The sequence below is a fragment of the Amblyomma americanum genome, chromosome 11 (genome assembly GCF_052857255.1).
Source record: "Amblyomma americanum isolate KBUSLIRL-KWMA chromosome 11, ASM5285725v1, whole genome shotgun sequence".
In the NCBI taxonomy this organism is placed as follows: Eukaryota; Metazoa; Arthropoda; class Arachnida; order Ixodida; family Ixodidae; genus Amblyomma; species Amblyomma americanum.
Genome location: NC_135507.1, coordinates 16,008,077 through 16,021,216, shown reverse-complemented (window position 1 = coordinate 16,021,216; position 13,140 = coordinate 16,008,077). Strand labels below are relative to the sequence as shown.

The 13,140-nt window shown below is 43.2% G+C and overlaps 1 protein-coding gene across 1 annotated transcript in view; it reads right to left on the bottom strand.

Annotated features, from left to right (window-relative positions):
• LOC144110945 (putative RNA-binding protein 46) overlaps positions 1-13,140 on the bottom strand; it is an 88,537-nt gene that overhangs the window by 6,201 nt on the left and 69,196 nt on the right. Inside the window, 4 exon segments of the mRNA XM_077644017.1 lie at positions 1,549-1,656; positions 2,628-2,757; positions 7,894-8,022; positions 10,891-10,987. Of these exon segments, the coding sequence (XP_077500143.1) occupies positions 1,549-1,656; positions 2,628-2,757; positions 7,894-8,022; positions 10,891-10,987 (464 nt within the window).

Below are 13,140 nucleotides of genomic sequence, written 5' to 3'. Positions count from 1 at the left end.
GTCCAAAGTAATCGGCTGAAAAACACTAATAGTGCTTAATTTAACAATAATAATGCATCTTGAGCTGCAGATAACTTTCTCACAGCAAAATACATCTAGAAACCAGTACCAGCAGTATGGGTATTTACAATTAAGACTGACGATTTCACTACTCAGGCATTGAGGACAGAAGTATAAAAGTGATTTAAACTGGAACTTCCGAGGCACTTCGCAGACGTATGGCGCCCAGCAACACAGCCACATTTAGCAATGGGTCATTATCATATCAGATACAGTAAAATCTCGTTCCACCACAAAAACTGTTTGAATTATTCGAAGGTTTGAATTATTCAATGACCCAGAAAAAACTCGGAAACTGCTTGTATCCCGGCAAATTTATTCGGTGAAAGACTAGACAAAGACTGCTCAATTTTGAGATGAGAATAGCACGGCAATGACTATTTTGCACATTTAAATCAATGCTTTACTCTGTGCATACTGTCAGGAGCATTGAAGCGGAGCTGCTCCAGAAAGTTAAGGCCTTCCTGCATCCTTCACAGTGCGACTCAGTGGAGCTTCATCGTTACCACATCATACCCATCGCAAGTGTCACCATAACGTGTGTGAAAGCTTCACCGCACAACTAGCGCGCAGTTTCGCCGCACTAGAAGAATGGAATTATGCAGACAAGCAAAGGAAACGGCTCAGGGGCACTAAAGCTGCATAAGAAAAAAATGAGTAAAGAAAATACCAGCAATGCAAAACTCGGCATTCAAAACGGTGCTCAACTGGGTTTTGTTGACTGGTAGGTGCTGGCTGGCCAAGACTCCGTCACCAAAGGCTAGCGTGAAACTCAAAAAACTGAAACCAAAATTAAGCGGTTGGACTGTTCTCTGAGACTAGGCCACTCCTTGTCGTGCCAGCCGTCACACGCACATCAAAGGACTCAGCAGCATGGAACTCTGGTTTTGTGCGGAGCAATTTCGATGATTTCTTACCACGCCAGTCATATCTGGATGCGGCTTTCTTCAGGTAACTGGTGCGAGACCTGTAGCGTCCGAATTAGTAAGCATCCTATGCCATAGATATACATGAGTGCTGGCCGGGACTGAGCCAACAGTTCGAATTATAGAATCATATGGATTTTCGAATTAACGAGGGATGACAGCCTTACTGTTCTAAACTTCAGTTAAAATCAAGTCATATTCGGTGGTTACTTTATGGGAATGGGCAGCTTATTAACGTGCTACACAACGAGTCCATGTTCGCTAGACTCCAAAAATTTAAGCAATCAAGTATGCCACTCTTTTACCCACGAAGGTTTTACAAGTGATGGCACTGCAGATGAGAGTGACTTGTAATGTTTTCACTAACAGTTTTTCCAGCGCTATGCAAACAGTGCAAAATACTTGAGCACACAAGCCAGGCCAAAATATCCTAAGCCAGGCAAAGGCAGACAATGCAGGCAGACAACACAGTGCTTACACAGTGCGGACACAGCAACACGGCAGGGCGACTAGAATGAGCTGCCACTGAAGTTCCAAGGTGGCATCATCAAGGCAGGACTACCTGCTCCTGGATGCACAGCAGTGTATGGAACGTAACCATGCCCAAAGGCCGAGGGAGAAGTAGCCACAAACACGGGACTGGTCAGTGATGGGCACTCCGAGGACAACACTGTAGGACAAAAACAAAGTCGGGTCAGTAGCAGTTGAATATGTCAAGATGAAGAAAAAAAGTCAATATGATGGCCGTGTTTCTTTCGTCAAACTGTGCCCCGAACTAACTGCACCGTTACATTCCACTGCTTAAAGCTTATCCTTATCAGGGTTTAAAAACTGGAAAGAAAGCCTTTGTGAAATGTGCAGAAAAAAAGGATTGATCTCTGGGCCATACCGTTGGTTCATTACAAATCGCCGACATTTCAAAGCTCTACAAGATGAAAGGAACTATCGTCCTCATCCCTCCAAAACTTGGTACATCCACAAATGCTCTATGTAGCCTGGAAGCAAACTTCTTTGTTTTTTCACTTTTGGCAAATGCTGTACATATTGGCAACCTTTACAAAATATGCAATAGAAAAACGCCAGTATGCCATAAAGGTCATAAACACATGCTCTATCACATCAGTGTACCGATCTAATTTTGTCGTTTTGAGTAGAGTAGAAGCTGTTAATATGAACATCCAAGGGACTGGAAAAAATAATAAGGGACCAAGGGGGCCAAGCATTTGAAAAATACAATGATGCGCTTGCATACAAGAGGGATGGGTTTGGATGCTACAGTTCACCGCAGTGCTTAGACACGCGTAAAAAGGCAATGTATCCAAAAATGACTGGAATGAGATTATGACTACCTCCACCACTGCTGTCAAGTTTCTCTATGCTATGGACAACACAAACATGCAGCGATTTCTGCGAGCACTAGAAAAGAAGCTGTTCAGACCTTGTGCCAAGAAATGCCAACTGACATTTTTCTTAAATGAAATCGTTAATAAATGGCTTTGCATACCTCATTCAACAGATGTATTTCTGAAAATTAAGGCAGTTTGGATCATACATTTTCCCACATAATATGTCCCTCCCGTCCCCACCCATATTTTTTAGACAAATGTATCGAGTTTTTATTGTATAAGTAGCAGCACTCACTTTCTAGTTTCATTAGCAGGTGATCCAGGGCATACACAGCTGCACACTCCTTGGCTTCTTCGACGCTGTGACACAATTTGTGGGGTGTGATGGTGTTGTACAACGGTGGCGTGATGTTTGGCACAGTAACCTGCAATAATTGTGTTGCGTGCTAATTCAATTAAGTTCTCTCTGTCCATCCAGTTGTCTATACTTGTGACATTAAAATATATAGCATATTTACTTGTATGTTTGATGCACTTAAAGAAAAAAATGCCATGTTAGAAAAATTGTAAGAAAATGTTAGAGAATATGTCAGAAAAATTTTATATTTTGCAAGCAATCTAAAAGGTACATTGATTATGCAAACGCATCTATTATGAAGATGCAGTAACTTTATATACTGCATTTTCTGGTGCATTCGTCATGGTTTTTCTAAATAATTTTTCAGTGCATTTTTAGAAGGATGAAAAATGACATGACATGCCACTGCATGTCATCTGTTGCCATGTCTAGTAATTGTGTTTGAAAAGAAAATAGACATTTTTTTTTCACACTAACGAAGATATTTTAAGCGGGTTTTATATAGTGCTTACCAAACAAACAAGTGTGCCTTATTCACCGGTGCAATTTGAGAGTTATTTTTTTTAGAAAAACTGCAATTTGCAGGGGCACAGCTACAGCTTTTATAGACTGGAAATACCGTATTTACACGATTGTAAGTCGATTTGAATGTAAGTCGACCCCCCCAAATCACATTTCCTAAAAAAAAGATCTTCAAGGTTGTTCTAAGCTTGCTTGGCCTTGAATAGCTGAACGCGATGACATTACCCAGCAGCCACCGTTTATCAGCTGCCGCGCCCGGGCGTTCCCGTGGGCACATTCCAAAACGAAAACGTATTAGTCACAGGTCTACTCGTCCACACTTGTGACATCTTCCTCACCAGCGCTGCCATCGTGATCGCTGCTGCAGCCCCACAGCACATCATTCTAATGTCGTCGTCCAGTGAAATCCTGCACTTTGCAAACAGCCACATCACGACATCGCGTGGAACAGCTGAAAATTTTCCTCACTGCAGCTTCCACCCTTGTATCACCCGTTGCGAATGTCAAACTTGTGGCCCGGCGTGCAGTTGATCGTTTCTTCGGCATAAAGAATGGCAGTCATCTTGATTGTAGCCGTGAACGAGCGCCGGTCGCTTGCCGGACCTGGAGCACATATGGCGACTGACGAAGCACTACATTAAAAACTTTTGAAACGTGGCTGGCAGTAGTCAAATGCGTCAAAGCCAAAGAGAAACCATGCGTGAATGGCGTCGGCTCTTCCGTCGGCTACCGACACTCCCCGGCACCACTGCCGTTACGAGTGGTGGTGCCACCTCGATTGGAACAGCGGCCCTTCCCTTAATTATCAACGCTCCCTTAAGCACTGAGCGCGCATTTGAAAGCAAAAAGAAAACTTGCTGGACACTTGAGCTTCCCGTAGAACGCGACTGCGTTATTGTGCCGCCGCCGCCGCTGCTTATCAGCAACCGCGGTCTGCAGCCACATGTGGGGAGTGTGGGGTGTCAGTTTGCTGCTCATCGATAGCCGCCATCGGCCGCCGCCAGCGCGGGGAGGGTATGCAAGTTCTGCGGCTGACACAGCAGCTGCTCAAGGCCAGCACTAAGAGCGATGCGACGTAGCCGCGCAGCAAAAATGCAACCACGCTGTAGCATGCCCAATATCTCGTTTGTCCTGCCTTTACTTATAGTGCCATCTTTTTGTTTCGATTGTAAGTCGACCCCCCCACTTCGGATTTTAAAATTTTGAATTACAATCGTGTAAATACGTATGGTACAAAAATGGAAATAGTAATGTTTACTATCATCGTCAAAATAGTGTGCCAAGAATGCATAAGACAGCAGCCATACCATTTTGATGAAAGCGCAACAATACACCTGAAATCAAGGGGACTATTGAAGTATATGTAGGAGTCCCTATGTGATCCCATGTCCACTCAGACCAGAAACTAACCCAATGCACACATAGGTTCAACAGAAATAAAAGTTAAACCTTGAAGATACTGCATTTAAGTGTCAAGAAAAATTACGCTTTGAGAAGAGCCACTGAAGGGCTTTAAACTATGGCAGACATGTTTTCAGCCATGCACAAACAGAAAGTATGTTGAAAAGTCTCATTGCACCCAAAATAAAAGGACACGCTATTTGCTACAATCAGTTAGAACATCTTAATACAAACCACTGTAGTGGTGTTTTTCAATAGCACCAAACAGTGTAACAAGCTCAATGAGAGGCAAGGATGTTTGCTCATGTACACCAAGCTGAGAGTGCAGTGCCTCCAAGATAAGTGCAACAGTAAATGTCCCACTCCACCTTGGAGCCAATGTTACAGGTACGTCTGTGTGCTTTCATGATAACACCAAAAAATTTTTCCTTCCCCGATAAAGGAGAGACTAAGAAAAGAAAGGAAGAAAGAGGTGCGGTAGTGGAGGGCTCGGAAATAATTTTGCACTTGACAGCGCAGGCCCATGTTTGGATGCACACAAAGGCACCCATGTGCTCTGCGTGTCAGTGCAGTTAAAACCCCAGGTGGTCGAAATTATTCCAGAGCCCTCCACTACGGCACCTCTTTCTTCCTTCCTTCTCCTAGTCCCTCATTTATCCCTTCCCTTACAGTGCTGTCTGCCGATATGTGAGACAGATACTGCGCCATTTCCTTTCTCCAAAAGCCAAAACCAATAATCAAGGGAAACACTTTTTTATGTCCAGAAATAATTTCTTCCCACATGCAACAAGGATCGCAAAAAAATTAAAGGTACTATGTTTGGCTAAGCATAACAAAGCTCTTGTGTAGGAGCCGAAACATCATCTTCTTCATTCTTTTTGGTTGGCGTAGTTTATATATAATCACCAAAATGCATGCCTGCTCAACATGCATCTTTCCTGTTGCCCAGTTTATTTTGGTGTTACTCGTAATGTAACTGATCATAGTGAACTACAACTTTTGTCCGTAAAGTTTCGAGACTGATTTATTTTCCTCTCTAGCAATGATTCCCCAAAAGAAATGTTGGTGCATATGTGCAGCACCATCTTTTCAGGCTAACCTGAGCTATTTATGTTAGTTGCTGTAGCAGCCACTAGATAGCACTACATGTAAAAAATACATAGTCATTAGTCGTCTGCGCATTCCACTCTGAGTGAATGTGGAGAGATGGACGTCCACCTTGAACAGCAAGTAAACATAAAATTCTGCGTGAAGCTTGGCAAGACAGCCACACAGATGCATGAGCTCCTTCGTGACGCTTACGGCAACGAGACATAATCGCAGTCGTGAGTTTTCGAGTGGCACAAGAGGTTCGTTTCGGGGAGAATGCCGATGGAAGACGACACAAGGCAGGGGCGCCCTTCAACCTCACGGAATGAAAACATAGTAGTTCGGACCAGGGAAATCGTACAGTAAGACCGCACCATTACATTCCGCATGCTATCAGACGCTCTCGGCATTAGTAAGACAACATGCCAGCAAATTTTGCGTGAGAACTTGGGGAATTGAAAGCTGAATACCAGACTTGTGCCGCACTCCCTCACACAGGACCAGAAGGACACGCAGGCAACAGTGAGCGCTGATTTGCTCTCCGAGGCAGCGAAGGATGCTGCATTCGCGACAGCATCATTGCTGAAGACAAAACACGTGTTTTCAATACGATCTTCAAACAAAGAGGCAGAGCGCCGAATGGCGGTCCACAAGCTCTCCGGCATCGAGAAAGGTGCGGCGACAGAAGACTAAAACAAAGACGACGCTGATAGCTTTTTTCGATGCCAGCGGTGTCATACACCACGAGTGCGTCCCACAAGAGCAGACGGTGAATCGGGAGTTTTATATCTGCGTGCTCCAACACATGCATGATGCACTGCGATGCCATCGCCCTGACTTATGGGCATCTGGACAATGGAGCCTTCTCCACGATAACGCAAGGCCGCACACTGTTCTCAGCGTGACAAAATTTCTCGCCAAGCACAACATTACTGTACTTCACCATCCGCTGTACTCGGCTGACCTCTCCCCCATGCGATTTTTTTCCTGTATCCTCGTGTGAAGAGAGCCCTAAAAGGTCGCTGGATGGGGAGCGTGGAGGCCATTCAAGACACCACGACAAAGGAGCTGACAGCCCTGCCAAAAGAAGCGTTTTCCAGCTGTTTCCAAGACCTCAAGAAGCGTTGGAAGCTGTGTATAGACTGCAAGGGAGACTATTTCGAAGGGGTGCAGCACAAATGATTTCAATGTTAAACGTAATTTTTTTAATGAACTCAGTCTCGGAACTCTACGAACAAAGGTTGTATTTCTCTCTATTATTGAATTTGGCCTAGTTATTATTGAGAAGGAGTGTGTGAATAGTACTTCTTCGAAACAAAATCGAATACTGTTACTCTTGATTCGGTACCAAATTGAATATGTAGGTTTAGCTATAAACCAAATCAAATACCAATTGAATATTGAAAGAACAAAACCTGATACAAATCAAATATTTGTATCATTATTCGCCATGTGTGTGAATATTTATATAAAACTAATATTTATGCGAAACAGTGAAGAGCAAGCAGTAGCATTGTAACTCATGAAGTTAAAGCTGTAGCTGTTGAAAGATGCAACAGTGACCTTCAGTGAGGCATGCAGTTAAATGCCAGCATAACTCTGTGATCGCCACTTGATGTGCATCGGAAAATTACCTTTTACTACTGACTAGGACGTTTTTATTGCTACTGACAATGATGTGGCTTACAATTCTCGTCCATCTCGATTAATGAAAGAGATGAGAATCAAAAGCCACAGCCTCCGATATAAGGCATGAAGGCAGAGTTTGCTCGATCAAGGCAGAATCCTGCCACATCATCCAGTATTGAAGGCCATATGTTTGAGTATCATGAACACCGCAACACCAATGGACCGCATGGCGGCACTGAACACGCAGACCAATCACAGCAGTCTGCTGTGCAACGTTATGAGTGGGCGTTGTTTTTGAAACAGCCATAGAAGAAAACTAAACTACAATGTACCCAATCCAAACTTTGTGTCTGTTATTTGAGAGCTATTCGAAACTCCCGAGACTGTATTCAATTTGTTTAGATTATTTATGAATATGCACTATTTGATTTGTTCAGCTAACCGAACAGGACAATATTAGTGCGAAGGCACTAACTGCCAAAGCTAAAAAGAATAGAGTCCAGCCTAAACTGTATTGCTATCCACGGCAAAAAAATATGCACTTTATCACTTGGACACGCACCTTGTAGAAGTACATCAGCGTGCGTGTATCGCCGCCACTGGCTGAAGGCTGGAAGCTGCCGTTCACTGATGTGAACAGCCGAAACTCAGGTTCACCCCACCCTTGTTTGTGGCACAGCTCTGACAGAAGCTGGCATGGTGGACATGAAAGAGGACACAAATCTTTAAAACACAAAAAAGGGACAACTCATCGACTGCCGACTCTTTTTAGTACTGCTGGGCCTTCTGTACCCATCTTATTTTCTACCTGAAGCAGAGATACTCAATGAATGCTTCTATTGATCTAAAAATAGTAGGCATGTGTGAATATTCGATTATTTCGAACATTCGATACAATAGTGAAGTATTTGATATTCAATTCAATCCGAATGCTTGGTACTTGAAATCTCACAAAGTATTTGTCTCGAGCGAATAACGTTTATGGAACTCTTGCTGCATGTGGTTTTGATTCGGCAGATCTCCTCTGGAATGGCACCGCAGCACATGCACAACCAAAGCCCCGACTCCACGCCGCATGCTTGCGCTCCCGCACATATGCCCGAGCCGGTCTGCGCATGCTCATGGCAACAGACTCGAACAGGCAGAAGCGCGGCACCCAGGTGTGTACCTGCCAGGTGTCTGTGGCCGCACTACCCGTGGTGTGCACATGCCATAACAGGCACCACAGCGTGCATCAATAGAGAGATTTAGAATAGCACGATCCGCTTCTGCGCGCTTTCAGTGTGCACACACTTGTTGGTCCTGACATGTTAAGAGTAAAAACAATCGGACGACGCCTGGCACCTAATGGCGTCCTCAGGGCAATATGCACATGTGCAGTGGCTCCCTGTGGAAGCGGACCGTGCTAAGCTAAATCTTCGTAATCGGATGACGCGTGGCTCCCTTGACTTCGAAAGAACAAGTCTTAGCCGACTGCAGCTGGCGCAGCCGCTCATCGCGTGAAATTCGCTAAACAAGCGCGACGGCGAGAGCATGAAGGGGAGCTAGCACGAGACACATAAAGATGAGTGCCCCTTTTAGGATGTCTGACGCAAGATGGCGCTAGGCGCTGGGAGCACGCCAGTGAGCGGAAGCGCGATAGCAATAAAGAGCTGCAGTTGAAGGCCCCACATATAGGTCTCACAACCCACAAATACGTCGGCGCCACATGCAGGTTGGCTCCCAATTGGTTTCCAATCCAATTGGTTGGTTTCCAATCGCCATTTCTGCGGAAAGTCGACACAGCTTCAATGAGCGTGAGAAAGCTTCAATGCACTCTTTTTTTTTAATGCAATGGCCTTGTGTGTTCGAAAAACACAATTCTGAAAATGCATTTTGTGCCAATAAACATTTTTTTTGTGAGCCAGAAGTATTCGAAATATTCCCTTCAATATTATTCGAAGAAGATTACTATTCGCTTCAAGTACGCTTCAAAGGGAAAAAAAGCACTATTCACACATGCCTAAAAAACGAGTATTTAGAAAAACTGTTGAAGACCACTGGTAAAAAATATTTATTTACACTTTGAAAATATCTGCATGTTTTGTGAATATACAGAGCCTCTATGAATGCTTTGAAACTTTAAGGTTGAGTTTTGATCGCTTTACATCGCTGCTGTCATCCTCATCACTTGCGTAGCCTCCATCATGAGAAAACGGCACTGAAAAGTCATTTTCATTGTGGGACTCAAAGTCATGATCACTGTTTAGGAGATAATCAGTTATTTCATCATCAGATGGACAGCATTTGCTCCTTGATGCAGCTACAAGCTTGTGCGCCAAAAAGAAGCCAAACAAAATATCACCAAATGCAGACAAAAATGCTTCAAAAATGTGGAACTATTGCTGTCGTGTATCAAAAAAAAAGTATTCAGCATCTATCCAACGATCCATTATAGCCCACTATCATACGACAACTAAGAAATTGAAGTCACAAGTCATTATTTCTATAGCCTTCAGTGATATGGTAGTATGGCCCTGCTTTCTCCGTGGGCATATAATCCAAAGGATTTGTATATATGTAAGAGTGTATATATGTAATCAACAGACTTTGGGAAGTATAGATTCACAAAAAAAAAGTGCAATTCTAAAATATTCTCAACAATCTGTCTGTCTATCAGACAGTCACTGTCATGAGGAAGACAGTTTCAAGCACGTGTCTATGACTGGGACAATCAGTGTCATGCTGAAGACAATTTCAAGTGTTTCTTTCAAGCAAACAGCGGCGGCCAGCAAAATAGAGTTCTCAAGTAACCTCAGATGACATTCATGGAATATCCAGTCTCTATGGCATGTCCCGGAATGACCAAGGAACATTCAAAACAGCTCTTCGTTTTATTTTTGTAATGCTCATCCTTAATGAGTACGTAAAAGATGCTACCAATTTGAGAAGTTGTGATTCTGTTACCCAAGCTGGACCTAATTATTAGGCATTAAATGTTCCCACTGCTTGGCCCATTCGAACTGCTTGAACAAAGAATGCTCAAGTAAAGGCCATGACACAAAACTAAAATGCCTCGGTTTGTCTTAACATCCAATTCTCACAACTAGCTTAGGAAAAAAATTAATTGTTTCAAGGGGAATGAGGACAGAGTCATTTATTTCACATCACAGGAAAGTTTTCACAATTCTCCACGTAGCATGCCACTTTCCGTAAAAATCTGCAACTCATTTATATGTTTCAAAACTTCCCAACTCCTAACAATTGTCCGCATCTCCTAGCTTCGACAGTCATACGCCAAGCCAATTTTCAAGCAATGAAATCCTTGAGAACCTGTAAAATATTTCTCACCGTTCGAAGTTCCAAGCTCCCACAGCAAAAAAAAAACAAACACTGCGTGAAATCCACTGTCCTTTAAACTCAAAATCTTCATATCCATAAGAAACTGTTCTTTGAGAGTAAGTTTTTCCAACACTTGTGTGAGCCGATTCACACTAAAGGACAAAATTCGCTAGAGAAGTAAAGTAAATGCTGTGGCAAAAACTAGGGCTGAACAACAATATTTCAGCAACTAACTGACCTGCAGTGCCCTTGCACACCGTGGCGACATTCTTGTGCTGCTGAAATGATAGGGGTTGGCTCCTCCATCGGGGCTTCGTGAATGGCCACTGCCGGGTCTGAGCACAGAAAAATTATTTCTTTAAGAAAATCATCGTTACACATCATCAGCATCTACACCAACATCATCGTGCGGAACAAATTTTTTCACCATTCAGAAACTTTCAACAGGGTGCGGATAACACCAAACTTGTCCTGCCCAGTTACTTTCTCTTGGCGGATGCCCAGCTGAAACAGCGCTGTTTGTAAGCACTGTCGAATTATTCTGAACAGTCCCTTCACCAACTTGACATTAAATGGGTGCTCCAACACAGCTGCCAAATGCATGACCTCAAAGACTTCTGGTGTCACAATTTTGTGCATGGCACAATTCTTTTGTCTCCCTTGGTACATCACTCATCCGTGCGTGTCAAACTAGGCCTATATGATGTCATGTTTTGCAGGCTTGAGTACATGTCATCACGCTAATATGGTTTTTTTTTTCATGCTGGCATAAAGCATAATAACCGTAAATAAATTTCTGTTCTACACAACAGCTGATACTTGTATGTGGCAGGCACTCGGACCATTCACAAGTTTCATGACCAAAAGAAAGTGCCTCAGCTGAAAGAGGTCAGGGCTGCTCCGTGGAGATCAGCAGAGACCGAGGCTTTTTGAACCTTTTTTTTTCATACTCTTACTCCTTTAGATGGCAACAAACTCTGCGCGAGCTAACTTCTGTCTCCTCAAAAAGTGTTAAAAAAAATTTGACTAAAGACAAAGGAGGGATTGCCGCTTAATGTTCAAAGCGGAGGGGGTCGGGAGGTGCACTGGTGTTAGTCCATAGCTGGTGAAATTTGCTCCAAGAAGAAAAAAGAAAAGCCATTGGAGCAAACAAACGATAAAGGTTCGGAAAATTGTGACAAAAACAGAATAGTTTGCGATGTCTTCCTTTCCTAAAACTATTAGGGAATGGAATAGGCTTCCGAGTGATGTCGTGGGTGCTAAATCAAATGATGCTTTCTTTTCTATGTTGTAAATGTACTAGCGCTTTACATTTCTTTTGTCTTTTTCTGGTGTTTGTACTTTTTACTCTGCCTAGGAGCAAAGGTGTCGGAATTTTTGTAGTTTACGTATTTCTTATTGTACCCTTCCCTGTCACTGTGGGTTCTTTGATAAATAAATAAATAAACAAACAGGCAGGTGTGTGAAAAAGCCCCTTGGGATCGTCACTGCACCTGCGCACAACTCCAAGCTCTGGGACACCTTGTAGTCCCCAAGACGCATGCATGTTGCAGTTCTCTCTCAATACCACACCCTCACAAGACCAGGATGTGCAGATAAGAAAATCTTACAGGCATGCCACATTTTTGTGTGGTTGGCATGGTGTATAGATTAGCATTACATTCCTATCAGTCCATGAGAATTGCGTAAACAGGTGCTGAGCGAAAGCAATTAAAAATCACCGGGTTCCCAAACAGCAGTACTTCATGATCAGCACTGCTTGTCTCTTTGTTAGTGTTTGCAATTTCCCTGTGGATATACATTTTTTCTTTTGTTTCCATTGCAGGACCATCACACATTTTTTTCTTTTAAGCTCAGTGTCGAGCTGTTACAAAATTCCTTGCTTGAACTCTAAACAAACAAAAAAGGATTGCAAGGAGGTGTAAGATAATGAGCAGCCTCTCAGTCAACATATACCAGGTGTTTCACCTAAGATGTTCTGCAACTTTTAAATTCAGGGTTTTTGAATCAGAAGAGTGCTATTTCTGCATAGCACTGTCAATACCGTAGCGCTTCAGAATACAGCTAAGACATGCTAACCAGAAAGCTGGTTAACTAATCAACTTTTTAGCTATTACTAAAACTGGTTAACTAAAGCTATTACTAAAACTGGTTACTAAAGCTGGTTAACCTCTTAGTTATTACTGTTAGTCTCAATATTTATTGAGAGGTCTGCAGCACAGTGTAAGCAATATGCATATCAGTTTTTAGAATTACAAAAACACAGTTACCCACAACACTGTGGCCCAACAAATTTCGGCTATTTCAACGAATTACATGCACTGGAGGGGTCGCTCTGCCTGCAGGCTTTCCTCAGTCTACACTTCGACCTCTGTAGACGCCGAGGAGGCAGCTATTGCACTTGCCACCACGCAAACCTCCGAGGAATACATTTTCAATTACTCCGAGCCTGTGGTCTACAATTACGGGGTTGGACGAGTGGCACCCC